This window comes from Schistocerca nitens, chromosome 10 (assembly GCF_023898315.1).
Source record: "Schistocerca nitens isolate TAMUIC-IGC-003100 chromosome 10, iqSchNite1.1, whole genome shotgun sequence".
Classification (NCBI taxonomy): Eukaryota; Metazoa; Arthropoda; class Insecta; order Orthoptera; family Acrididae; genus Schistocerca; species Schistocerca nitens.
This window is the reverse complement of record NC_064623.1, coordinates 199,279,944-199,307,110: the sequence shown is the minus strand read 5'-3', so window position 1 is coordinate 199,307,110 and position 27,167 is coordinate 199,279,944. Positions and strand designations below refer to the sequence as shown.

The 27,167-nt window shown below is 49.0% G+C and overlaps 1 protein-coding gene across 1 annotated transcript in view; it reads right to left on the bottom strand.

Annotated features, from left to right (window-relative positions):
* Nucleotides 1-922: 922 nt before the first annotated feature.
* Nucleotides 923-27,167, bottom strand: part of LOC126209991 (tetra-peptide repeat homeobox protein 1-like) — a 35,620-nt gene continuing 9,375 nt past the window's right edge. Inside the window, exons 2-3 of the mRNA XM_049939100.1 lie at nucleotides 5,617-6,215; nucleotides 923-946 (exon numbers count right to left, since the gene is read on the bottom strand). Of these exons, the coding sequence (XP_049795057.1) occupies nucleotides 923-946; nucleotides 5,617-6,215 (623 nt within the window). The remainder of the gene's footprint in view (nucleotides 947-5,616; nucleotides 6,216-27,167) is intronic.

The window sequence follows — 27,167 nt, the reverse complement described above, 5'->3', positions numbered from 1 at the left end:
AGACTTCAAACACCAATTGCAGTTGGAGCTAGACATGCGAGTCATTCCATTTTGGAAATCATTTAGGGATTCAATATTAAAAGATAGTGTCAAGAGCACGCTGAAATACCAGGTTTCAAGCTTTATCTTGCACCGTGGACAACATGGCAAACAGCCTTCACTTAATGAGAGAGCAGCACAGAGTTGTCATTGCTGACACAGGCAACACTGTGTGAAATAACTGCAGAAATCAATGTGGGATGTGTGACAAATACACCCATTAGGACATTAATTAGCTATGCCAGCAGATTACTGATTAGGACATGTTTGCTAACAGCATGGTGTGGCCTGCAGCACCCCTCCTGGGCTAGTGACACTAGATAATTGGAAAACTGTGGCCTGGTCAGATGAGTCCAGAATTCAGTTGGTAATAGCATATGGTAGTATTATTATGTGATGCAGACTCCACAAATCCATGGATCCAAGTTGTCAACTAGGAACTGTGAAAGCTGATGGTGGCTCCGTGATAGTGGAATGGGTTCTCTGGTCCAACTGAACCGATTATTGATTGGAGATGGTTTTGTTTGGCTACTTGGAGACCATCTGCAGTCATTTATGGACTTTATATTCCAATACAACAATAGAATTTTTATGGATGACAGTGTGCCATGTTAAACATTTTGGTCAATTTTAATGAAGGATTTTTCCACCAATATTGTCAGACATGAACCCCATTGAACATTTATGGGGCATAGAGAGGTCATTTCATGCCTAAAATCTTGCACTGGCAACCCTTAGATTTATGGATGGCTATAGAAGAAACATGGCTCAGTATTTCTGCAGGGGTTTCTAATGACTTGTCGAATGATGCTATGTCGAGTTGCTGCACTATACCAGACAAAGTAAGTCTGACGCAACAGTAGGAGTAATCCCGTGACATTTGTCATGTTACAGCTAAATGTATCACCTGCAAAAAATGAGAGATCACTGCTAGTAATGTCTACAAGGTCATTAATATAAAAACATAGAGCCCCAACTAACTTCCCTGTGCCACACCCAAAGTTACCTCAACATCTGTTCATGACACAAGCCATGTCCTCCCTTCAAAAGAAGTTAATCCAGTCAAATCTTTTGCATATCATCCCCTTATGATTGTACTTTGGTAACAATCAGATGCAAGTTAAGGTTCAGGTGAGTGTTATCAGAATGTGTGTGATTGGCATGGAGATAATTCTGCTGGGGGTACCTCATTATATTTGAGCTGAGAATATGTTTTAACATTCTACAACAAATCTATGTCATGAATATTGGACATAAGTTTTGTGGACCAATTCTACTACCCTTCTTCTAGACAGGTGTGACATAGACTTCTGGGCACTGTTTTTTCTTCCTGGGGTCTATGATTGATGATAGTAAAGAGGGGCTAATTCAGCTCCAAATTCAGTATAGTGTCATCAATGGATTCCACTGGGCCTGGAGCTTCATTCAGTTTTAATAATGTAAGCTCTTACTCAACACCACTGACACCAGTACTTATTTCCCTCATCTTCGTATTGGTAAGTGGACAATGATTCTTTCCAGATCAAATTTTCCTTTTCGTTGTATTCTTGACACTCGAATTAAATTTAAGTTTTCCAAAAATAACTCTCTGCACCAGTGACCCAAATCACTGCCTTGAGTTACATATAACCCAGAGGCTCAGTTCAGAAGAAAAAGCTTTGATTCATGTGGAAGACATCAGAGGACTCAATTATTTGTGAAAGAAAATTTTTTGAAATGGGAATTTTGAAGCCAAGTGTGATATATCCTGGAAGAAGATCCGTAATATCTACTATCATCTCAACACACAGCTTTTCATCGCCAACTTTTGCAGTTCAGTGGGCAGTCGTTTTGCTGGTTTGTGTCCTCAGAATGGGACTGGCTGCTCATGTCACACACCAACTTACCTAATAACCAGTGTTCAGCTTCCTGTGTCAGAATGACAACTGTAAACTTTCATGAAGGATGAATTCCTGTGAGTTCCTGGTGCTCAGAGTGGGCTGTTTGAATGTGTGTCAAAATTACAGTTGCGAAAACACTCTCGACTGCATGAGCTGAGGTGCCCTGACCACCCAAATCTCCCTGTTGAGCACTAGGCCCTCCTCTCTGTATTATAATTATTGCCTCAGCTTTTCTGTGATAACTGGCAGTTCTTTCCTCTATAATCATATAATGCTCTTCTGTGCTGAATTCTTACAGAGCATGTTTTGCAAGTTCATACCACCAAAAGTTTGTACACCATTAAGATTTGTAGTGTGGCATATTAGACTGCTCAAGGGTAATTTTTAATTCCAGAATGGTGTTGCGTGTTGCTGAACTACAGATTACTTGTACTGACAGTATGTTCTGTTAGATAGCTGCCATCCCCTCTTACTCAGCATGGTCACACTGACATTGTACATGAAGTGACTCGCAATTCCTCTTTCTATCCTGAAGACCTTGGTATGGACATGATAGATGAGCACTCTACTCCCAAACATATCTCGTGCACCACTCATGACTCTAATCCTTCAGTCACTTGTTAAGGAATGTTCCCAGTATTACCACAGACAGGACAACTTAACTGCATTCCTATTCTTGGCTCTGGCATCTTCTCTCTTTCCCAAAGTGGAAATTTGCCACCTGACATATTAAGTAACCTGGTCCATTGTTATGCCATACTTCCTCCCAGTCCCTTTCCACATCAATCATCTGCCTGTGGAAGAACCAAATGCAAGGCTAGCCATATGCAGCAACACAACTGATAATATTACAGCTCCTTTAGAGGAATTTACCATGCTTCAGTCATATCTCACCTTATCAGAGGCAGGGCCATCCTTAAAATCAAAATGTATTCCAGCTCTACTGTAACTTCTGTATGATATTTTACCTGAACTGGCACATGATGACCATCTCAAATCGCAGTGAAGAGCACAATTACTACCCATGGGCAGAATGTGCTGCCAAGAAAGAGATGCTCAGCTACTACCTGGCTTCATGATCCACAGCATATGGGTTCCCAGCATTCAGACTTCACCATTGCCATTGTCTCCAATATCAGATTATCTGATTGAAGTTCATGGGAGTTGCCTTATATCATACCTTTGTCCCACAAGCCTCAATCATCACTTGCTCCTGTCCCATGCACACAGACATATCCACCCCTGCCCTGTTTCTTGTATTTCATTCTCTTCACTTAAACTTTCTCTCCAACTTTGTCCTTCCATTTTCTGCCCCCCCCCCCCCCCACCACACTTTGTCGCATCACACTCATCCACACTAAGCTGTGTACCACATGAGACTTCCCCGCTCTGTCAATGGCTGGGGCACATATGGGCTGTTCCATTTCGATTTGGAAAACAGGAAACATTACTTTTTGTGAGAGTTCATTTTAGTGTAACATGGACATTGAGTTAATCTTCTACAAACTCACAGCTGTCATAAGTAGACACTTTGTTTCTTTGAATCACAGTTACTATAATAAAAAAACACATTATTCTAAGACTTCTCTGAACCTGTTTGAAGTGAAATTCTCAAACACAATTCAAAATGAAAGTAATATTGTATAGTTTTGGTATTTTTGTGCTAGTTAAAGAACTTACATAAATTTAATTTTCAATGCAGTTAATCTTTTTCTGAAAACGAGATTTAACTTGGAATAAAAAGTACTTTGTGCCATTCAGCATTGATATAAAAAAGTATTATTGAACATTTTGTGGTACCTTCAATGGAGAGTTACAGGAAACATAAAAAAAAAAAAAAAATTGAAATAGATGCAGAACCTGATGGTTGCGCTATGCCATATTACAAAACACCCATGAATCATGATGCCATTGTTGATAGACTGCTAATCGTTTCACAGTGTGAAGATGCTGACAACTGGGATGCTATGACCATGAATAAAAGACTGTTTTTGTTCCCATGAACCAAGGCTGGGCAGGATGAGCAGGAAAGAAAGGAAAGTCAGGGAGTACAAGACCATGGACAAACTGACCTACACTGAGGCTAAGAGAAAATTTGAACACCTGCTTCCTGTACATATGGCATTGTCTTAAGCCACCAGTACAACAGTTCTGGCACGATCAGCTCCGACAACCCAGGTCACCTCTCAGAGCTGGAAGACTACACCTGCCCTTGCGATGGTGGGAGAATTTTCTTCCCTGTTGATCCTGCACCACCTACTTTAGGAGCAACACCCCCCCCCCCCCCCACCTATCGGGGACATCTGCCCCCAATTCTAAGCCAGGGAAGTGTAAGTTTTCTTCAGTTTCTTTCGCTAGGATGGGGTCCTGTGGGTCACTCCCTTCCCAGCTTTCTTCTAGTGGGAAAGATGACACCCACCAGTGGCTGAAAAGCCCAAAAGCAGCAGGTCGTATGGCTTCAGTCCCAGAGACTGAGCCAGTGAAGTCCTCCCGGCCAGAGGAACCCAAGGAGCAGCGAGAGAATTCCAACAAGAAGCCTCCTAATGCGAAGGAAATTGCAGTGGCACCCACACCATCGCTACCTACAAGCTGTGTGACTGAGGATGGGATGGAAAATTTCGGCGTCTGCTGAGGACCTAGATCTCGCCATACCCTCACACTACAGATGTAGACTGTGCAGGCCATAAATCGGTGGCAGCAGGTGACTATGAGGCGTAAACTGCCTCATTAAATGTTGCTTCCCAGTCTCATGTCATCCTCCAATGGAATTGCGGCAGTTCTTTCAACCGGATGGCTGAGCTATGGTGACCGTTCAGCTTTACACCTGCTATCTGCATTGCCCTCCAGGAAAACTTGGTTCCCAGCAATGTGGACGCCTGTACTAAGTGGCTATAAGGGATATTTTAAGAACTTTAGCGACTGTAATACTGTCTGGTGGAGTTTGCGTCTATGTCCTAAACTCATTCTGTAGTGACACTGTGCCCCTTCACACCCCTCTTGAAGCTATGGCTGCCAGAATAAGGACGACACAGGAAATAACTATCTGCAATATATATCTTCGTCCAGAGGGTGCAGTACCCTTGAATGCATTAGCTGCACTGATTGATCAACTCACTAAGCCTTTCCTACTTTTGGGAGATTTTAATGCCAATAACCACTTGTCAGGTGGTACCAAGATTACTGGCCGAGGCAGAGATGTCGAAACTTTACTGTCGCAATTCGACCTCTGCCTCTTAAATACTGGGACTACCACACATTTCAGTGTGCCTCATGTTAGTTACTCGGACATTGATTTATCAATCTGGAGCCCAGGACTTCTCCCATCTATCCACTGGAGAGCGTATGATGACCTATGTGGTAGTGACCACTTCCCCATCTTCCTGTCACTGTCCCACTGTCAGGCACATGGACGCTTGCCCGAATTGGCTTTGATGGAGGAGAAGTGGGGAGCTTTCGCCTCTGTCACTGCTGAATCTCCCCCACATGGTAACATTGATGTGATGGTTGAGTAGATGGCTAGCACAATTGTTTCTGCGGCAGAAAACGCAATCACTCGCTCTTTAGGCTGCCCAAAGTGTAAGGAAGTCCGTTGGTGGTCGCTGGAAATCGCTGAAGCAATTAAAGAGAGTTGGCGAGCTCTACAGCGGCATAAGCGGCACCCTTCCCTGGAGCACCACACAGCCTTTAAACGTCTCACTTTGCCGGGCACTTTGCCGGGCACTTTGCCGGGCACTTTGCCGGGCACTTTGCCGGGCACTTTGCCGGGCACTTTGCCGGGCACTTTGCCGGGCACTTTGCCGGGCACTTTGCCGGGCACTTTGCCGGGCACTTTGCCGGGCACTTTGCCGGGCACTTTGCCGGGCACTTTGCCGGGCACTTTGCCGGGCACTTTGCCGGGCACTTTGCCGGGCACTTTGCCGGGCACTTTGCCGGGCACTTTGCCGGGCACTTTGCCGGGCACTTTGCCGGGCACTTTGCCGGGCACTTTGCCGGGCACTTTGCCGGGCACTTTGCCGGGCACTTTGCCGGGCACTTTGCCGGGCACTTTGCCGGGCACTTTGCCGGGCACTTTGCCGGGCACTTTGCCGGGCACTTTGCCGGGCACTTTGCCGGGCACTTTGCCGGGCACTTTGCCGGGCACTTTGCCGGGCACTTTGCCGGGCACTTTGCCGGGCACTTTGCCGGGCACTTTGCCGGGCACTTTGCCGGGCACTTTGCCGGGCACTTTGCCGGGCACTTTGCCGGGCACTTTGCCGGGCACTTTGCCGGGCACTTTGCCGGGCACTTTGCCGGGCACTTTGCCGGGCACTGCCTCAGAGAATTACCCCCCAGCCTTTTGCACACTCAACGGCAGCTGGAAGGGAACGCCCCCTTTCACTACACGCAGCAGTGTATCCTATAACACCCAGTTTACGGAGTGGGAGCTCCCCGGTGCCCTTGTACATTGCCCCGACACAGCTCCTGGGTCTGATAGGATCCACAGCCAGATGATAAAACCTCTCATCTGACTACAAGTGACATCTTCCAGTCATCTTCAACCCCATTTGGTGCGATGGTGTCTTTCTGTCGCAATGGCGGGACAGCACTATCATTCTTGTGCTCAAACTCGGTAAAAACCTGCTTGATGTGGATAGCTATTGCCCCATCAGCCTCACCAACGTTCTTTGTAAGCTGCTGGAACATACGGTATGTCGGCAGTTGGGTTGGGTTCTGGAGTCACGTGGCCATTAACGGTCTAGCATCAGCTGTCGGGCCCTCAGACTCACCTTCTCTATATGCAGACGACTTTTGCATTTCGTAATGCTGCTCCAGTACTATTGTTATTGAGCGGCGCCTCCAGGGGACCATCCATAAGGTGCAGTCACGGGCTCCAGCCCACGGCTTCCAGTTTTCACCCGCAAAGTCGTGCGTCGTGCACTCCTGTCGGAGTTGTATCATTGACCTGGAAACCGCACTTTACCTTATTGACGATCCACTCACTGTTGTGGTGACATATCAGTTTCTAGGATTGGTTTTCAATGCTCGATTGACTTGGCTCCCTCATCTTTGTCAGCTTAAGCAGAAGTGCTGGCAGCACCTCAATTCCCTCTGTTGCCTGAGCAACACTATTTGAGATGCAGATTGCTGTACGCTGCTGCAGCTCTACTGAGCCCTTGCCCAATCCCGAATTGACTATTGGCGTGTGGTTCATGGTTCTGAAACGACTTTAGCATTGCAATTACTCGACCCTGTGCGCCACTGTGGGGTTTGATTAGAGGTAGGAGCTTCTAGAATGAGTCCGGTGACAACCATACTGGTGGAGGCTGGTGTCCCTCCACTGCAGATCAGACGTGCGCAACTGCTCACCAGTTACACAGCACACATTCATAGTTGCCCTGACGATGGGAATTACCGTCTCCTTTTCCCAACCGTGGTGGTCCATCTCCCACATCAGTGGCCCAGATCGAGTCCAATGTTGGTGGTTTGCGTGCGGTCCCTTCTCTCTGAACTGGAGTCCTTCCCTTTACCACCTCTACTTGCGGTCCATTCACGTATACCTGCCCCCCCCCCCCCCCCCCCAGGGGGACCACAACTCTTTTGTGGATACGTGCGTGGCGAGCATGGGGCCCCGAGCCATTGCAGCCTTCTTTCTCTCCCGGGCTGCATTTCCTTTCCCTTCCCCTCCTTTCCCCTCCATGCTCCTTTCCCCTCGCCCTCTCCTCTCACTCTATTGGTGTCCTTGCTTATGTTGGCCCCCGCTATCCTCCTTGTTCTGTTGGTTTTACACTCCGGCTTTGTTGCGTAATCATCTCCTCCTTTTGGCTTTTCTTGGTCCCCCTCTGGGGTTTGACCTCCATTACAAAATTTCTCCTCCGTAGTGTGAGCCATTTGGGAAAGAGCACCTTACCTAGTGTCTCCGACGTGCGCCCTCCTAGTACATTCCACCTTTTCATTCACGTCGTTGTCTGATGCTAGGGTGCATAGCCAGCACGGTAGCCAGCCTGTGTGGCGGGATCGCTATGTACCCTTTTGGTTGAGCCCCCTGAACACACAGGGATCACACTTCTGATACCTGAGCTGTGACCTCCTCATGCATGCCTTTGAGTGGTTGCTCGTCATTCTGGAGCATCGGAACTCCCGGCAATGGCTGCCGTGCCAGATGGCCCTTGTTGTGGCTGGGTGGCGCCTGTGAGGAGAGCCCCTGATCGGAGTGGGTGGTATCAGGGCGGACGCTATGCAGATGAAACGCATACGGGTCCAAAACTCTGGCCGTTCTTCTGCGGCCGTCTCTCTGCGTGGTACTGATTCCTGAAGTGCTGCTTCTCTTGCCCCTTCAGCTTTCCCTTCCATGGCTACCCCCTGGGATGAGGGTCAGGCCCGTCGTCTAGGGGCAAAACATTTCCCTTGTTATCTAGTTTGCACCAGGACTGATGGAGATACTTTCACCAGTGTCAAACCTTTACTCTTTGTGGAACACATTGAAGACAAGTTCGGCGAAGTGGACTCCCTGAGCAAGATGCGGTTGGGTTCGTTGCTGATAACTGCACAATCTGTGGCCCTTCGTGCCTGTACCCATCTTGGCACAATTCCTGTGTCCATTACCCTCACCAGTCTCTAAATATGATACAAGGTGTGATTTTTCACAGGGACCTCATCCTTCAAACTGATGAGGAACTTCGGGACAATTTCGGACGGCGGGGTGTTCACTTTGTTTGGAGTGTTCAGAAGGGTCCTAAAGATAATCGTGTTGATACTGGTGCCTTTATCCTGGCCTTTGAAGGGGATACCCTTCCTGAGAAAGTTAAGATTATGGTCTATCGCTGTGATGTTAAGCCGTACATCCCCCCTCCTATGAGGTGTTTTAAGTGCTTGCGTTTTGGCCACATGTCTTCTTGCTGTTCCCAGGACCCTCTCTGTGGTGACTGTGGACGTCCACTCCATGAGGGGAGTCCCTGTGTTCCCCCTCCTGTATGTGTAAATTGTCATGGTAGTCATTCTCCACGTTCACCAGATTGCCCAGTATATAAGAATAAAAAAAAGATACAGGAGTATAAGTCCCTCGATCGTTTAAGCTACACAGAGGCCCGTAAGAAATATGCACGACTGCACCCTGTGTCCATGACATCTAGTTACGCCTTGGTTACATCTTCACCCCTTCCTCCCCCTTCCTTATCCCCATCCCGGACCCCTCTCCTCCCCCCCCCTCCCCTGCAGCTCCCACACCTTCTCCTATGGGCGCTGCTCCCCCTCCCCAGCCGGAGAAGTGTCCCACTCCTTCGGCGTCTGCCAGTCAAGGGCGCCTCTCCCGGGATGCCCCTTCCCGGCACCTTCCAGGTCAATGGTCTGCTGCCGCGCGGCGACCGCGAGAGCCGCGGTCTGTCGGCCCCCAGGTCGCCCGGTCTCTTTCTGTTCCTGATCTTGCTGCAGCTAGCTCCTTTATGCAACACAGCCCTCCTCGATCTCAGCCTGAAAAGAAGAAGAAACGTAAGTCCCGGGACAAAGAGCCTCAGGTGTCACCAGAGGTCCCTTCCCCGACTTCACAACCGGATTCTGACCTGTTGTTCATGGATGTCGCCCTCTCCTTGTCGGTGACGGGTAGGGACCCGGCGGTATGACTGGATTTAGCGTGTTCAGCCCTCATTTAAACCATCGTTCTGTGGTTCTCCAATGGAATTGTAATTGATACTATCGTCACCTTCTGGAATTGCAATCCCTTCTTTCGTCCTACTCTGCAGCTTGTGTGGTTCTCCAGGAATCTCATTTTTCTGATGCTCACTCACCTACCCTCCGTGGGTTCCGTGTTTTCTGTCGAAATCGGGTCGGACCCTTGCTGGCTTCTGGTGGCGTTTGTACGTTGGTCCGTACAGACATTGCTAGCACGTGGATTCCTCTCCAAACTACATTAGAAGCGGTTGCTGTTAGGGTCCACTTAGACTCTGCAGTCACAGTTTGCAATCTTTATGTCCCTCCTGACAGGACTCCTACACCTGCTGCCATAACCACCCTTCTTCAGCAACTTCCTCCTCCCTTCCTCCTCCTTGGGGATTTTAATGCTCATCATCCTTTGTGGGGCAGTGCCTTTCCATCTAGACGAGGTCTTGTTATAGACCAATTTATTGCAGACCACGACCTGTGCCTTCTTAATGATGGCTCCCCTACTCATTTCAGTGCCGGTCATGGTACCTTTTCTGCCATTGATCTTTCTCTTTCTTTCTTCTCCCTCTCTCCTTCCTTCATTACACTGGTCGCCACACGATGACCTTTGTGATAGTGACCATTTCCCGTTGATTATCACGCTCCCTTCCCGCTCCCCGATGGACAGGTTACCTCGTTGGTCTTTCCACCGTGCCGATTGGCCTCTATACACTGCACAGGTCGAGTTTTTTCCCTCTTTGTCGGGTTGTATTGATGACGTCCTACGTGACGTGTCTGACGCGATTGTTCGCGCTGCTAACCTTGCTGTCCAGCGCTCATCTGGACCACTTCGTCGCCGGCAAGTCCCGCGGTGGAGTACGGCCATTGCCATTGCCATTCGTGATCGCCATCGAGCTTTGCAACACTTGAAGAGGCACCCATCAGCCGCCTGCCTTACTGCCTTTAAACGCCTTCGCGCTGGAGCCCGTTATTTAATCAAACAGAGCAAGCGGATATGTTGGGAACGATTCGTTTCTTCCCTTGGTTCCACTGTCCCTCTGTCACGGGTATGGGCTACACTTCGTTCTCTCCAAGGTTGCCATCGGCGGTCCACCCTCCCAGGCCTTCACCTCCCAGATGGCATTTGTACGGACCCATTAGTTCTCGCAGAACATCTTGCAACCCATTTTGCAGTGGCGTCAGCGTCAGCCTCCTATCCAGCTGCTTTCCTTCATCAAAAACAGCTGCCTGAAGCTTCCACCTTATGTTTCACCCCTTGTGAGTCAGAATCTTACAACGAACCTTTCACTGAATGGGAATTTCTTTCTGCTCTATCTTCTTCTCATGATACGGCCCCTGGCCCGGATTCCATTCATAACCAACTGCTTCAACATCTCAGTGCTCCACAACGGCAACATCATCTTCGGGTGCTTAACCGTATCTGGCTCCAGTGTGACTTCACTTCTCAGTGGAGGGATAGCATTGTGGTTCCTGTCCTTAAGCCTGGTAAGAACGCCCTATCTGTTGACAGCTATCGGCCAATTAGTTTGACCAATGTTGTTTGTAAGTTACTTGAACGGATGGTAGCCCGTCGGCTCAATTGGGTCCTCGAATCGCGGGATCTATTGTCGCCTTACCAGTGTGGCTTTCGAGAGGGACGGTCTTCAATCGATCATTTACTTCGCTAGGAATCCGCAGTTAGGCAGGCTTTTTCCCAGCGCCGCCATTTGGTTGCAGTGTTTTTTGACCTTCGCAAGGCCTATGACACGGTCTGGCTCCATCACATCTTACTTACCCTTCATCAGTGGGGTCTTCGGGGCCCACTCCCGATTTTTATCCGCCAGTTCCTGATCCATCGGTCATTCAGAGTTCGAGTTGGTACTGCTTTTAGTTCTCCACGGACCCAGGAGACGGGCATCCCACAGGGTTCTGTCCTGAGTGTCCTTTTCCTCATTGCTGTCGATGGACTTGTGGCCTCTGTCGGTCCCTTGGTCGCCCCTGCCCTGTATGTGGATGATTTCTGCATTTGGGTTAGTTCCTCCTCGATGGCATCTGCAGAGCGGCAGCTCCAGGTGGCTATACGGCGTGCATCTGCATGGACCCTCTCACACGGGTTTCAATTCTCTCCTTTAAAATCGCGAGTGATCCACTTCTGTCGCCGAACTACGATCCACCCTGATGGAGCGCATGGTTAATGCTCGGTTAGTCTGGATTCTCGAATCTCGACGGCTACTTACTAATGTCCAATGCGGCTTTCGTCGCCGCTGCTCCGCTATTGACCACCTTGTGACCTTGTCGACATTCATCATGAACAACTTTTTGCGAAGGCGCCAAACGGTAGCCGTGTTCTTCGACTTGGAGAAGGCTTATGATACCTGTTGGAGAGGAGGTATCCGCCGCACTATGCACAGGTGGGGCCTATGTGGTCGCCTGCCCCTTTTTATTGATTCCTTTTTAACGGATCGAAAGTTTAGGGTACATGTGGGTTCCGTATTGTCCGACGTCTTCCTCCAGGAGAACGGAGTGCCTCAGGACTCCGTCTTGAGCGTAGCCCTTTTTGCCATCACGATCAATCCAATTATGGATTGCATTCCACCTCATGTCTCCGGCTCTCTCTTTGTCGATGACTTCGCGATCTACTGCAGTGCCCAGAGAACATGCCTCCTGGAGCGCTGCCTTCAGCGTTGTCTAGACAGCCTCTACTCATGGAGCGTGGCAAATGGCTTCCGGTTCTCTGAAGAGAAGACGGTTTGTATCAAATTTTGGCGATATAAAGCGTTCCTTCCGCCATCCTTACATCTCGGTCCCGTTGTTCTCCCATTCGTGGACACAACTAAGTTTCTAGGGCTCACGTTGGACAGGAAACTGTGTTGGTCCCCACATGTCTCTTATTTGGCGGCCCGTTGTACACGTTCCCTTAATGTCCTCAGAGTTCTTAGTGGTTTATCTTGGGGAGCGGATCGCACTGTTCTGCTTCGCTTGTATCGGTCCATAGTCCGATCGAAGCTGGATTATGGGAGCTTCGTCTACTCGTCCACTCGGCCATCCCTCTTACGCCGGCTCAACTCCATCCACCATCGGGGGATACGTCTTGCGACATGAGCCTTGTACACTAGTCCAGTCGAGAGTCTTTATGCTGAAGCTGCCGAATTACCATTGACCTACCGGCGCGACGTACTGCTGTGTCGGTATGCCTGCCGGCTGTTGTCTATTCCCGACCACCCCTCTTACCAGTCCTTCGTCGCCGATTCTCTCGACCGTCAGTACGGGTTGTATGTGTCTGCCCTGCTGCCCCCAGGAGTCTGCTTCCGTCGCCTGCTTCGACAATCGGATTTTGCCCTCCCTACCACCCTCAGAGAGGGTGAGAGCCCGACACGACCTTGGCTCCAGGTTCCGGTTCATATTTATCTCGACCTCAGCTCACTCCCGAAGGAGGGTACTCTGGCTGCAGTGTATTGCCCACGGTTTGTCGAACTTCGTGCTCGACTTGCCGGTCACACCTTTATTTACACCGATGGCTCCAAAACTGACGATGGTGTCGGCTGTGCTTTTGTCGTCGGGGCCGCCACCTTTAAATACCGGCTCCTCGACCAATGTTCCAGCTTTACGGCCGAGCTTTTTGCTCTCCATCAGGCCGTTCAGTATGCCCGCCGCCACCGCCATTCATCGCATGTACTCTGCTCTGACTCACTCAGTGCTCTTCAGAGCCTTGGAGCTCCCTATCCGGTCCATCCCTTGATTCAACGGATACAGCAGTCCCTCCATTCTTTCGCAGATAATGGTGGTTCTGTCAGCTTTCTGTGGGTTCCCGAACATGTAGGAGTGCCTGGGAATGAGGCTGCGGATGCTGCAGCCAAGGCTGCAGTCCTCCTGCCTCGGCCAGCCTCCCATTGTGTCCCGTCATCTGACGTTCGTGGGGATGTATGTAAGAGGCTTGTGTCGTTGTGGTGGGATGCTTGGTCATCCCTCCAAGGAAACAAGCTCCGGGCCGTAAAACCGCTCCCAACTGCTTGGACTACATCCTCCCGACCATCTCGGCGCGAGGAGGTCCTCCTGACCAGGTTGCTGATTGGGCATTGCCGGTTTAGCCACCACTACCTGCTCTCCGGTGACCCAGCCCCGCAGTGCCCTTGTGGTCAGGCATTAACAGTGCGCCATGTTTTATTGTCGTGTCCCCGTTTTAGTCAATTTCGTGTTGTCCTGTCCCTGTAATCTACCTTACCAGATCTTTTAGCTGATGTCGCTCGAGCAGCTGCTCGTATTCTGTGTTTTATAACTTTAACTGGCTTGTCCAAAGACATTTAACCTTTTTACTTATTTTATCTGCATCTTTGTCAGGTCCTTCTGGTGTCCCCCCCCCCTCCCCTTGAGTTTTACCAGATTCCATGTGCTCTAACAACAGTGACTGGGCGCTAATGACCTCAGCAGTTGAGCGCCCTTAAACCCCCCCCCCCCCACACACACAAAAAAAACAACGATCCACCCTGATCCAGAGTTCTATCTCGCTGCCCAACGGTTGCCTGTGGTACCACAGTTTCGTTTCCTGGGTCTTCTTTTCGACATCAAGCTCACTTGGCTGCCCCATATCAGACTCCTGAAGGTAGGATGCTTCCGTAAACTCAATGTCCTTCGCTTACTTGCCCACTCGTCTTGGGGTGCGGACCGTTCCCTCCTCCTCCGTCTTTATCGTGCTCTAGTTCTGTCTCGTTTGGACTATGGTTGTCAAGTTTATGGTTCAGCTGCTCCTTCCACACTGCACGTGCTGGATCCAGTCCACCATCGTGGTATCCGTATGGCCACCGGTGCCTTCCCTACTAGCCCTGTTGATAGTCTTCTGGTTGAAGCTGGGATCCCCCCCCCCTTTCTGTTCGGCGGTCCCAGCTTCTGGTGTCTTATGCACTCACTATCCGTTCCTCTCCCACTCATCCTATTCTATCCTGTTCCCAGACCATGGACGTCGCCCACCCGACTCCCGCCCTTGGGCGGGTTTACCGGTTGGGCTGCGCCTTGCGTCTCTTTACCGTGATTTTCAGCTTCCTTCTTTGCCCTGTCTTCCTCTCTCCCTCCCCTCCACCCCTCCTTCATTAGTTCCTCGGCCTCGACTTCGGATGGATCTCCGCCGCGGTCCGAAAGATTCCAACCCCCAGTGGTGTTCCGTTCCTTTTTCCGCCAAATTTTGTGGGAGTTTCGGGATGCTGTTATTTTTTACACTGATGTCTCTAAATCTGCTGATCGTGTTGGGTATACCTTCACGTCCTCTGTTGGAACGGAAAGTCATCTGCTGCCACCTACATGTGGGGTGTTTACTGCGGAATTGATGGCAATTTCGCAGGCCCTTACCTTTATTAAACAGTCCCAATACAACCGCGTTTTGTTATGCACGGACTCGATGAGTGGCCTTCTTGCTATTGACCAGTGTTTTTCGCGCCATCCCTTGGTTTCTGCCATCCATGACCATCTCGCTGATATTTACCGTGATGCTTGTTCCATTGACTTCCTTTGGGACCCTGGACATGTGGGTATCCCGGGAAATGAGCTCGCTGATCGTTTGGCTGGGGAGCAGTTACTTACCCTCCGTTTTCTGTAGCCCCTCCTGCAGCGGATTTACGGCTTCACATCAAATCCCGCTTCGCACAGTCATGGGCCAATTCTTGGGAGGCTACTCCCCTGTCTAATAAACTTCGGGCAATTAAGGTGGCACCAGGGCCGTGGCGTTCTTCCTCTCGCCTCTCTCGAAAGGACTCGACCACACTGTGTCGTCTCCGCATTGGCCATACCAGGCTGACCCATGGTTTTCTTTTGCGTGATGAGCCACCCCCACTATGTGGTTGTGGAGCCTTCCAGTCAGTAGCCCACATTTTGGTTGAATGCCCCCTTCTTTTGGCTCTGCGTGCTAAGTACAGACTCCCCCGCACTTTACCTTTGATGTTGGCTGACGATTCCTGGATGGTCTCTCTGGTTCTGTTTCCTCCGGGAGAGTGGTTTTTATTCTCAGTTTTAAGGTTTTTAATCTCTCTGGTGTTGGGGCAGGGCGGTGACTGTTTGGGTGTCTCCCACTGTAAGCAGTGTTTGGAGATTCCCGATTCCCCTCCCTGACAGACATCCTGTTTTCTTCCCCTCTTACTCTATTTTTACCCTTTTTTTCCGGCTTGGTTAGTCTTTTTATTCCCATACGTACTTTCTACATTCTAGCAGTTGTACCTTTTCGTCACAGGTGGTCTTTCCTATGCTGCTTCAGCATAATGTTCGTTCTCTTGTTGACTTCCCTCTTTTTGTTTTTTACCAATGACAACATGACTGCCCTTTTACGTTTTTTACCTTTTTCCGTTTTATTTTTCTGACTATACTGAGATGTTCCATTAGCGGAATGGAGCCTATCTAAGCAAGGGACTGATGACCTTGCTGTTTGGTCCCTTAAACCTCAAACAACCAACCAACCAACCAACGTATACCTCCATGGTGTATGACTTGACCCTAAGGACTCCATTAAACCCGCCGCTCTCCGCTGCCACTTCCTCTCGATTCTTGACGAATTAGGGGGCTCTGAAGTGGTTTACACCAACAGCTCAATGGCTGATGGTCACGTAGGCTTCACATAAGTTCATGGAGGACATGTTGAGCAGCACACCTTGCCAGTTGGCTGCAGTGTTTTCACTGCAGTGCTGGCGACCATATATCGTGCTCTTGACTACATCCACTCGTGCCCTGGCGAGTCATTTCTCCTGCGTTCTGACTCACTGAGCAGCCAGCAAGCTATTGACCAGTGCTAGCTACACTCTCAATCCTCTGGTAGTGTCCATTCAGGAGTCCATCTATTCCCTGGAACAGTCCCACCATTCTGTGGTGTTTGTGTGGACCCCAGGACACGTCGGAATCCCTGGCAACGAAATTTCCGACAAGCTGGCCAAACAGGTGACGCAGAAATCACTTCTGGAGATCAGCATCTCTGAAGCTGACCTGCGTTCTGTCTTACACTGCATGGGTTTTCCGGCTTTGTGTGATGGAATAGCATAACAGCACACACAACAAAACTGTGTGTCATTAAGGAGACAATGAATGTGTGGAAGTTATCCATGCAGGCCTCTCACAGGGAGGCAGTTGTCCTCTGCTGGCTCCTCATTGGCCAGACGTGGCTAACACATGGTTACCTACTCTGATGTGAGGACCCACCTCAGTGTCAATGTGGCTCCCAAATGACAGTCGTCCCTCTTGATTGACTGCCCACTTTTAGCCGCTCTGCGGTAGACTTCTAACTTTCCCAGCACGCTGTCTTCAGTGTTGGGTGACAATGCCTCCACATTAGCTTTAGTTTTAAGTTTTGTCCATGAGAGTGGGTTTTATACTTCTATGTAGGTTTTAGCACATGTCCTTCATCCCTCAGTGTCCTCCAACCTAATGGTTTTAGGGTGGAGGTTTTAATGTATTGTGGTGTGTCTGACTTTCCCTTTTTATTCTCGTGGTTGGCAAGCCACTGTAATCTGCTTTCATGTTTTACTCCCTTCTGTTTCTAGCTTCTCTCTCTTTTCTTGTTCTCTTTTGTTCCTTTTAGTATTAGTTGCCTTCCCTTTAATCTTGTGGCTTTTCCTTTCTTTCCGTTTTGTGTTATATGTTTCGTCCATTTTATTCTCACCCTTGTGGCATTGTTTTATTAGGAACAAATAAGTGACCTTGTAGTTTGGTCCCTTATCCCACCTGTAAATCAACTATCATCTGTCTCATACATATTCACACCAGATGGAATAGTTCTGTTTCATTACTGCTGCTCTCCCGAGGCTGTTAGTAGTTACGACAAGATGTTGTTCACTCCATGAACCTTGTTTTGACTCAGATCCTTCAGGTTCTTGATGTATCATATCTCCCATCTCATCTTTGTCCACATCCTCTTCCATTTCTATAACATTGCCCTCAGGTTGACGTCCTATGTACAGCCCATCTATATACTCTCAGCTTTTTCTTCATTATTTAAAAATTGCTGTCTATCTCGGTTCTTGATATTCATACTTTTGCTTCTGCTACCTCCAAAGGCCTCTTGAGTTTCCCCTAGTGACATGTGCTTCTGAATCCTTAAATTTGGACTGTAGCCTTTCTTGCTTAGCAATTTGTTACTGCCTGTCACTCATTGACTTTTTATTCACTTTTGCATGCTTCATTTGCTGCATTTTTATATTTTTTCAACAACTGAAATCTGATCTGTGTTGTCAAATGACTTCTACTGATCCTTTTCTTTTCACATAATGGGTCCTCTTCTGCCTTCATAATTCCAGATCTCAAAGCTACCTATTGCTCTGTTACTGCGGTAATGGGCAAAATCATTGGCTTTGGGGCCATTCTTGTGTAGGCAGAGGTTAGCAGAGGGTCACAGTTCTTAAATGATAGCATGCAATAGTTTAATTTGCATTTCAAGAAAGTTATAAATTGTTACAAAAAATTCTGACTGTATTGGGAGGCCTCACAAAAACCACTGGTGGGCTGCTATTAGCCCACACTTGTCTTATTGTGTTCCTTTTCTCCTGGTATTGTCAGTCACTGCATAATGCTCCCTCCATTACTTGCAGCAACCTCTGGCTCTTTCAGCTTATTCAGGTAATTTGTCCTCCTACCTTTTTGACATTGCTTAAATTTTAATCTACAATATATAACCATACATCATGATCATTCTGCATTGCACCTTGATATATCTTTGAATTTGGACACAGATTTCTAATTCTCTTCTCCCAAAATCGTATAATCAAAATGAAACCTTGTGGTGGCTGCAAATCTTCTGTGTGTGTAACCTTCTTTCATGATTCTTAAACCAAGTGTTACTGATGATTAAATTGTTCTGTGCAAAATTGTACCAGGCAGCTTCCTCTTTCATTCCTTTTCCCAGTCCACATTCCTCTACTATATGTCCTCTTTCTTTTCCTACTATTGAATTTCCAACCGCTGTCACAATTAAATTTCTGTGTTCCTTAACTATCCAAATATTGTATTTTGTCTCACCACATTCAATTTCTCCATATGCAGAGCCAGCTGTATTGTAAACTTGTACCACAGCTGTGGGTTTTGGCTTCACATATCTTGGCTGCAATAATGTTACAGTGTTGTTCTTAGTAGCTTACTTGCATTGTTATTTTCTTATTCATTATTACCCCTATTCCTGCATTACTACTATTTAGTTCCTTTCTACAGCCCTATATTGACTTAACCAGAAATTTTGTTCCTCCTACCATCAAACTACTCTAATTCCCATGACATCTTACTTCAACCTGTACATTTCCCTTTATACATTTTCTAGGGTCCCTGAAAGATTAAATGATACAATTTACCAGCTCAGACTTGTATGATTCCAGTTTTGTTTCTCCTGATATGGCAACAAACTCCTGAGTGGTCCTTACATGGAAATTCAAATGGGGGGATCATTTTTAGCTCTGGAGTCTCTTCCTAAAGAGGATACCATCATTTAACCAAACAGTAGAGCTGCATGTCCTTGATAGATAATGGCTGTAGTTTCCTCTTGCTTTGAGATGTTTGCTGTACCAGCACAGAAAGACCATTTAAGTTGTCACAAGGCCACATCAGTTACTTATAGTGGCTTATTTATGTGCTACTGAAAAGGATGCTGTGCCCTTTTAAGGAACTAGACTTTTGACTAGTCCCACAAGAAATACTCCTTCTTTATGGCGGCATCTATGGCTCAGTATCACTAATGCATGGAAAATCCCAAAGAAAATGCACCTGGTGACTCTTGAAATGGATGTAAGTCCCCCCACATGCACACGCATACATGTTCGTAAGTTCATGCAACCTGACACAATAGTCTTTTGCTCATGCCTGTCTGCAGCTCAACATGTCATCTTTATGGTGAGTATAAATCTATTACTTTCATAATATTGTTAATATTCCAACCTGGGTTTTCTATTGTTTAATTTGCGCCATTTTCATTCCATGATTAAAAACCCTTTGTCCCTCTTTCACGTGTATTATAGTTGTCTTATATTTGTGCCTCAATTTTGACAGTAACTTTAAATTGATCTTTCTTCCTGACAATCAGGACCCACAATACCAGTTATGGAGGAGACTGGTGTTCACAGGGGATGACAAGAAGAAAGAGAAGCCCTAATGGTAAGTTTCATTAGCAGTTTACGAGTACCCACTCCCCCCTGCGGGTCCGGGGTAAGAATAGGCCCGAGGTATTCCTGCCTGTCGTAAGAGGCGACTAAAAGGAGTTTCAACCATTTCGGCCTTCCATGTGATGGTCCCCCATGGGGTCTGACCTTCATTTTTCAAAATTCTACAGAAGTACGATCCTTTTGGGGAAGGACGCCTTACGTGGTGTACCCTGGTCCTCCGTGCACTAAGACCTTGGCACTCAGCATTGTACCGGCGTTGTAACCATACCCACTATTCCTCAAATTGGGCCTAAACGCCTGATGGGTTGTACAAGTTACGCCCATAATGCGTCCCCATCTGCACCTACGATCATGATGGACTTTCCATGGCACCAGAAATCCTGCACGGTAGCCAGCCTGTTGTGGTGGGGTCGTCATGTACCCTCTAGGTTGTAGCCCCCTGACAACACAGGGATCGTACTGCCGATACCTGAGCTGCACCCTCTCCACGTCAGCCAAAGAGTAGATGCCCATCTCCTTGGGCATCAGGACTCCCGGCAACGGTCATCCTGCCAGGTGGCCCTTGCTGACGCTGCGTGGCGCCCATGAGGAGAGCCCCTGGTCGGAGTGGGTGGTATCGGGGCGGACGTTTCACAGATGAAACGTCAACATGTATCAGGTCGCTCTGCGGCTGAGTCTTTCAAAAGGAAAGGTACTGTTTCTAATTTTGGTTCTCCTGCACTTTCTCCCTTGGCCACTCCCTGGGATGAAGCATAGGCACTCCGGCTTGGGGCGAAGTACTTCCCGCGCTATTCGGTCTGTTCTCGGACCGATGGGGGACGTTCGCCACCTCCAAGCCCATGATCTTTGTTCGGCACATTGAGGACATCTTCGGGGAAATCGAGGCTCTCAGCAAGATGCGTTCAGGGTCTGTTCCTATCAAGACCACCTCCGCCACACAGTCGGCGGTGCTCCAGGCGTGCGACCGACTAGGGGACATCCCAGTGTCCATTGTCCCGCATCTGGCACTGAATAGGACGCAGGTGTTATTTTTCATCGGGACCTCCTGCTGAAATCTGATGAGGAGCTCAGGGCCAACCTGGAGTGCCGAGGCGTGCATTTCGTCCGGCGGGTCCAGTGCGGCCCCAAAGACTGTCGCATCGACACCGGGGCCTTTATCCTGGCCTTCGAGAGGGACGTTCTCCCGGAGAAGGTAAAGGTGATGTGCTACCGGTGCGACGTGCGACCTTACGTCCCGCCTCCTATGCGCTGCTTTCGGTGTTTGCGCTTTGGGCACATGTCATCACGGTGTGAGGCTGAGCCCCTTTGTGGCGATTGTGGACGTCCTCTTCGTGAGGAACATACATGCATCCCACCACCTCGGTGCGTTAATTGTCCTGGCATCCACTCGCCTAGATCTTTAGACTGCCCCGCGTATCAAAAGGAGAAGAAGGTTCAAGAACTCAAAACTTTGGATCGTCTCTCTTATTCTGAGGCCGGGAAGAAATATGACTGCCTCCATCCCGTGACGTTGACAACTCCGTTTGCCTCAGTCGTGTCCACTCCTTCCACAGTATCCTCACCCCTATCCTGTCCCCCCTCCACCTCCTCCCCCCATCTGGGGTCTACGCCTCTGCCTCCCAAATCCCTCCCTTCCAAATCCTCCTCCCCCGTGGCCCCCGTCCCCTCTGCCCCAGGGTGCCACCCTTCCTCCTCCCCCTCCCTCCCCCCCCGCCGCCTGAGAAGCGATCCTCTTCTCAGGCATCCATTGCGGAAACGTTCCGGACCCCGGCTTCTGAGGTCCGGTGTTCCAAAATGGACCCCGTGCGTGAGGACCTTCTTTGGGTCCAGCCCACCATCCCTGTGCCTCCTTGGACTTCCAAGAAGGCCTCCAAGAAGAAGTCTCTATCCCCCTCTCCACCCCAGCGCGTTTCGTCTGACGCTCCATCTGTGAGTCGCTGCTCCCGGCCGTCCTCAGTTTCACCGGGATGCTCTACTGCCAGGCGCTCAGCTGGCCTCTCATCGGCAAATGATGCTGCCCCTCCTACGCAACCCGGACAGCAGCCGCAGCTGGCGACGACTCGATGGAACAGGATCCGTTGTTCCCTCGAAACCTGGCCCTCCGCGGCCGTCGAGGTGACCAGCTCTTCCGTCGTCTCGTTCCCTCCTTTTTTCTGACTAGCGATGGCCTTGTTACATTGGAACATAAGAGGTATTCAATCTAATTGGGAGGAATTACAACTGCTCCTCTGCCTGCACTGTCCGCTCGTCTTTGGTCTCCAAGAAACCAAGTTGCGCCCAACTGACCGTATTGTGTTTACCCACTATACCTCGGAGCGGTATGACCTCACCCCTGTGGAGGGTATCCCAGCTCATGGTGGGATCATGCTGCTCGTTCGGGACGATGCCTATTACCATCCCATCCCATCCCATTGACCACCCCACTCCAAGCAATAGCTGTCCGTATTACTCTTTCTGCCTTTACTTTTTCTGTTTGTACTGTCTACACTCCATCGTCATCCACAGTTAGTCGGGCTGACATGATGCACCTGATTGTTCAGCTTCCTCCGCCGTTTTTATTGCTTGGCGACTTCAATGCCCATCATCCCCTTTGGGGCTCTCCTGCATCCTGTCAGAGGCTCACTCTTGGCGGATAACTTCAACCATCTCAATCATGTCTGCCTCAATACTGGCGCCCCGACTTTCCTCTCGGACTCTACTCATACCTACTCCCACTTGGACCTTTCGATCTGTTCTACCACTCTTGCCCGTTGGTTCGAGTGGTACGTCCTTTCTGACACCTATTCGAGCGGCCATTTCCCCTGTGTCGTTCGTCTCCTGCACCACACCCAATCCCCACGTCCTTCGAGCTGGAACATACCGAAAGCTGACTGGGGACTTTACTCCTCCCTGGCGACCTTTCCGGACCACGATTTTCTCAGTTGTGACAGTCAGGTCGAATACCTCATGGCTGTTATCATCAATGCTGCCGAACGTTCCATTCCTCGTACTACCTCTTCTTCACGTTGCGTTTCCGTCCCCTGGTGGAATGAGGCTTGTAGAGACGCTATCTGTGCTCGACGACGTGCTTTACGCACCTTTCGCCGCCATCCTACGTTGGCGAATTGTATTGGATACAAACGACTCCGAGCGCAAGGCCGTAGAGTCATCAAAGACGGGAAAAAAGCTTGTTGGGCCTCTTTCACCAGCTCCTTTAACAGTTTTACTCCCTCTTCTGTCGTTTGGGGTGGCCTGCGCCGGCTGTCTGGCTTTAAGGCCCACTCCTCGGTACCTGGCCTGACCTCAGGTAATGAGGTCCTTGTTGATCCTGTGGCTGTCTCCAACGCCGTCGGCCGGTTTATCGCGGAGGTTTCAAGCTCCGCCCATTACCACCCTGCCTTCCTTCCCAGGAAAGAGGCAGAAGAGGCTCGGCAACCTTCCTCCCACTCGCTGAATCTGGAAACTCATAATGCCCCCATTACTATGCGGGAACTCGAACGTGCGCTTGCACTGTCCCGGTCCTCTGCTCCGGGTCTAGATGCCATTCACGTTCAGATGCTGGCACAACTTTCTCCGGCGGGCAAAACCCTTCTTCGTATCTACAATCGCGTCTGGACCGAAGGTCAGGTCCCCATGCTATGGCGTGACGCCGTCGTTGTTCCTATACCCAAACCCGGGAAGGATAGACACCTTCCTTCTAGTTACTGCCCCATTTCTCTTACAAGCTGTGTCTGTAAGGTGATGGAGCGCATGGTTAACGCTCAGTTAGTCTGGATTCTTGAATCTCGACGGCTACTTACCAATGTTCAATGCGGCTTTCATTGCCGCCGCTCCGCTGTTGACCACGTTGTGACCTTGTCGACATTCATCATGAACAACTTTTTGCGAAAGCGCCAAGCGGTAGACGTGTTCTTCGATTTGGAGAAGGCTTATGATACCTGTTGAAGAGGAGGTATCCTCCGCACTATGCACAGGTGGGGTCTACGCGGTCGCCTGCCCCTTTTTATTGATTCCTTTTTAACAGATCGAAAGTTTAGGGTACGTGTGGGTTCCGTATTGTCCGACGTCTTCCTCCAGGAGAACGGAGTGCCTCAGGGCTCCGTCTTGAGCGTAGCCCTTTTTGCCATCACGATCAATCCAATTATGGATTGCATTCCACCTAATGTCTCAGGCTCTCTCTTTGTCGATGACTTCGCGATCTACTGCAGTGCCCAGAGAACATGCCTCCTGGAGCGCTGCCTTCAGCGTTGTCTAGACAGCCTATACTCATAGAGCGTGGCAAATGGCTTCCAGTTGTCTGAAGAGAAGACGGTTTGTATCAACTTTTGGCGATATAAAGCATTCCTTCTGCCATCCTTACATCTCGGTCCCGTTGTTCTCCCATTCATGGAAACAACTAAGTTTCTAGGGCTCGCGTTGGACAGGAAACTGTGTTGGTCTCCGCATGTCTCTTATTTGGCGGCCCGTTGTACACGTTCCCTTAATGTCCTCAGAGTTCTTAGTGGTTCATCTTGGGGAGCGGATCGCACTGTCCTGCTTCACTTGTATCGGTCCATAGTCCGATCAAAGCTGGATTATGGGAGCTTCGTCTACCCGTCTGCTCGGCCATCCCACTTACCCCGTCTCAACTCCATCCACCATCGGGGGTTACGTCTTGCGACCGGAGCCTTCTACACTAGTTCCGTCGAGAGTCTTTATGCTGAAGCTGCCGAATTACCATTGACCTAGCGGTGCGACGTACTGCTGTGTCAGTATGCCTGCCGGCTGTTGTCAATGCCCGACCACCCCTCTTATCAGTCCTTCTTCGCCGATTCTCTCGACCGTCAGTACGGGTTGTATGTGTCTGCCCTGCTGCCCCCTGGAGTCCGCTTCCGTCGCCTGCTTCGAAAATTGGATTTTGCCCTCCCTACCACCTTCAGAGAGGGTGAGAGCCCGAGACCACCTTGGCTCCAGGCTCCAGGCTCCGGTTCATATTTATCTCGACCTCAGCTCGCTCCCGAAGGAGGGTACTCGGGCTGCAGTGTATTGCTCACGGTTTGTCAAACTTCATGCGCGACTTGCCAGTCACACCTTTATTTACACCGATGGCTCCAAAACTGACGATGGTGTCGGCTGTGCCTCTGTCGTCGGGGCCGTCACCTTCAAATACCGGCTCCTCAACCAATGTTCCAGCTTTACGGCCGAGCTTTTTGCTCTCCATCAGGCCGTTCAGTATGCCCGCCGCCACCGCCATTCATTGTATGTACTCTGCTCTGACTCACTCAGTGCTCTTCAGAGCCTTGGAGCTCCCTATCTGGTCCATCCCTTGGTGCAACAGATCCAGCAGTCCCTCCAATCTTTCGCTGATGATGGCTCTCCTGTCAGCTTTCTGTGGGTTCCCGGACATGTAGGAGTGCCTGGGAATGAGGCTGCTGATGTTGCAGCCAAGGCTGCAGTCCTCCTGCCTCGGCCAGCCGCCCATTGTGTCCCGTCATCTGACGTTAGTGGGGTTGTTTGTAAGAGGCTTGTGTCGTTGTGGTGGGATACTTGGTCATCCCTTCAAGGAAACAAGCTCCGGGCAGTAAAACCGTTCCCAACTGCTTGGACAACCTCCTCCCGACCATCTCGGTGAGAAGAGGTCCTTCTGACCAGGTTGCAGATTGGGCATTACCAGTTTAGCCACCGCTACCTGCTCTCCGGTGACCCAGCCCCGCAGTGCCCTTGTGGTCAAGCATTAACAGTGCACCATATTTTATTGTCGTGTCCCCACTTTAGTCAATCTCGTGTTGTCCTGTCCCTGCCATCTACTTTACAGGATATTTTAGCTGATGACCCTCAAGCAGCTGCTCATATTCTTCGTTTTCTAAATTTGACTGGCTTGTCCAAAGACATCTAACTCTTTTACTTATTTTATCTGCATCTTTGTAAGGACTTTCTGGTTTCCCCCCCCCCGCCCCTTGAGTTTTACTAGATTCTATGTGCTCTAACAATTGTGACTGGGTGCAAATGACCTCAGTAATTGAGCGCCCTTAAACCCCCCCCAAAAAAAAAATAAGAAAAAGAAGAGTACCCCCACACTCGTTCCCATTTTCGTTCCAGGGCACCCACTCTTTTCGTGTGCATGGAGCTCCAAGCAATGAAATTAGACCATTCTTTTGTGTGCTGCTATCCCTTTCCGTAACTTTTTTTTTCATTTGAGACAAAATGTCCCCCAGTGCATTATTTCTGATAATATTCGCAATTTATTTCATCAAATAATCTCCTTTCTACATAACCCACCCACCTACAGGACAAACAATAGAGTTCAGTATGTGCTTTTGTGCACTGGTATCTACAAACTGCAGTCCCTTCCAAATGGAAGCAGAAAGTAGACTGTGAAGCCAACAGTTACACTTTGGAACAAATGACAATGACAATGAGAAGCTCCTGTCATGATGTGACTCATTATGCTACTTTCAGGCTATTAGCCATCACTAACATGTGGAAGAAATTTTTTGAACTTTGCCAGTTTAGTGCTACCATGATGTTTGTATGATGACTGATGCACATCAGTATATCAGGAATGAGTTAACTTACTGAGGAAGCATGCAAGAGGGAATTACTAGATGTAAGAATACTTGGTACTGACTTACAAAGCAAGGATAGCTTCTAATTCTGAAGGCTTAGTATAGGAATTGCTAAACTTCTACTACCCTTAATAACTTGAAAATGGACACAGAAACCACTGCCAAACTTTGTGGAAAGAGTCTTCTCTCTTTATGCAGACTGGTCTGTCCACACTAAGTTCACTCACGATTTTCTTTATCAGAGAACACACCCAAGTTCAGTGTATTCCTCTCCTCACATTGGCTCGTATACTGACAAACTATTCTACCCTGGCTGGCCTGAGGAGAGATGGATGCATACTGATGTACAATGAAACAGCTGTTGGGCAGGTCCTGAGATTCATAGTGGATTTCTCAATGAAATTTGATGATCCTCTCAGCTTCATGACAGAGTTTGTCAAGAATCTGAAGGCAGAGGATATTACCACAATAACAGCGCTAGATGCTTCCAGCTGCATCACAACCTCATGCTGATCTACGATGCAGTTACTTATAGCCTATTAAGCATGCGGCCCCTTTAGCTGTGACAGGTCTTGTCTGTCTTCTTCTCCCACTGCCGATCTAAATGATGATACTATTTTCCCTGCATTCCTCTAACTTCATAGTTGTGGTGCAGTTGGTATTGTGGGGTGGGACACACCTACCATAATAAGTCAACATGGGTTTGCTGGCTGGGTCTTCCCCTGCACAGCAAATACCAATCAACAGTACTCCAATTAAAAAAAAAAAAAAAAAATTCACTTTTAAGTAAACTTTAATAAAGACAGCAGTTTAAATATCAGGATGTTCACACCTACTTGATATTGGTTAATTAATGAATTACAGTCATTTTATGATGAATGTACTCCCTGCAACTTGTCTGAACATGTCCCATGTAGGGAGTTTCGTGCTGCTTGATGTTTAATGGTAGATATGACTGCTGTTTTCTTCTATGGTTTCCATTCTATCTGTCCTCTGGA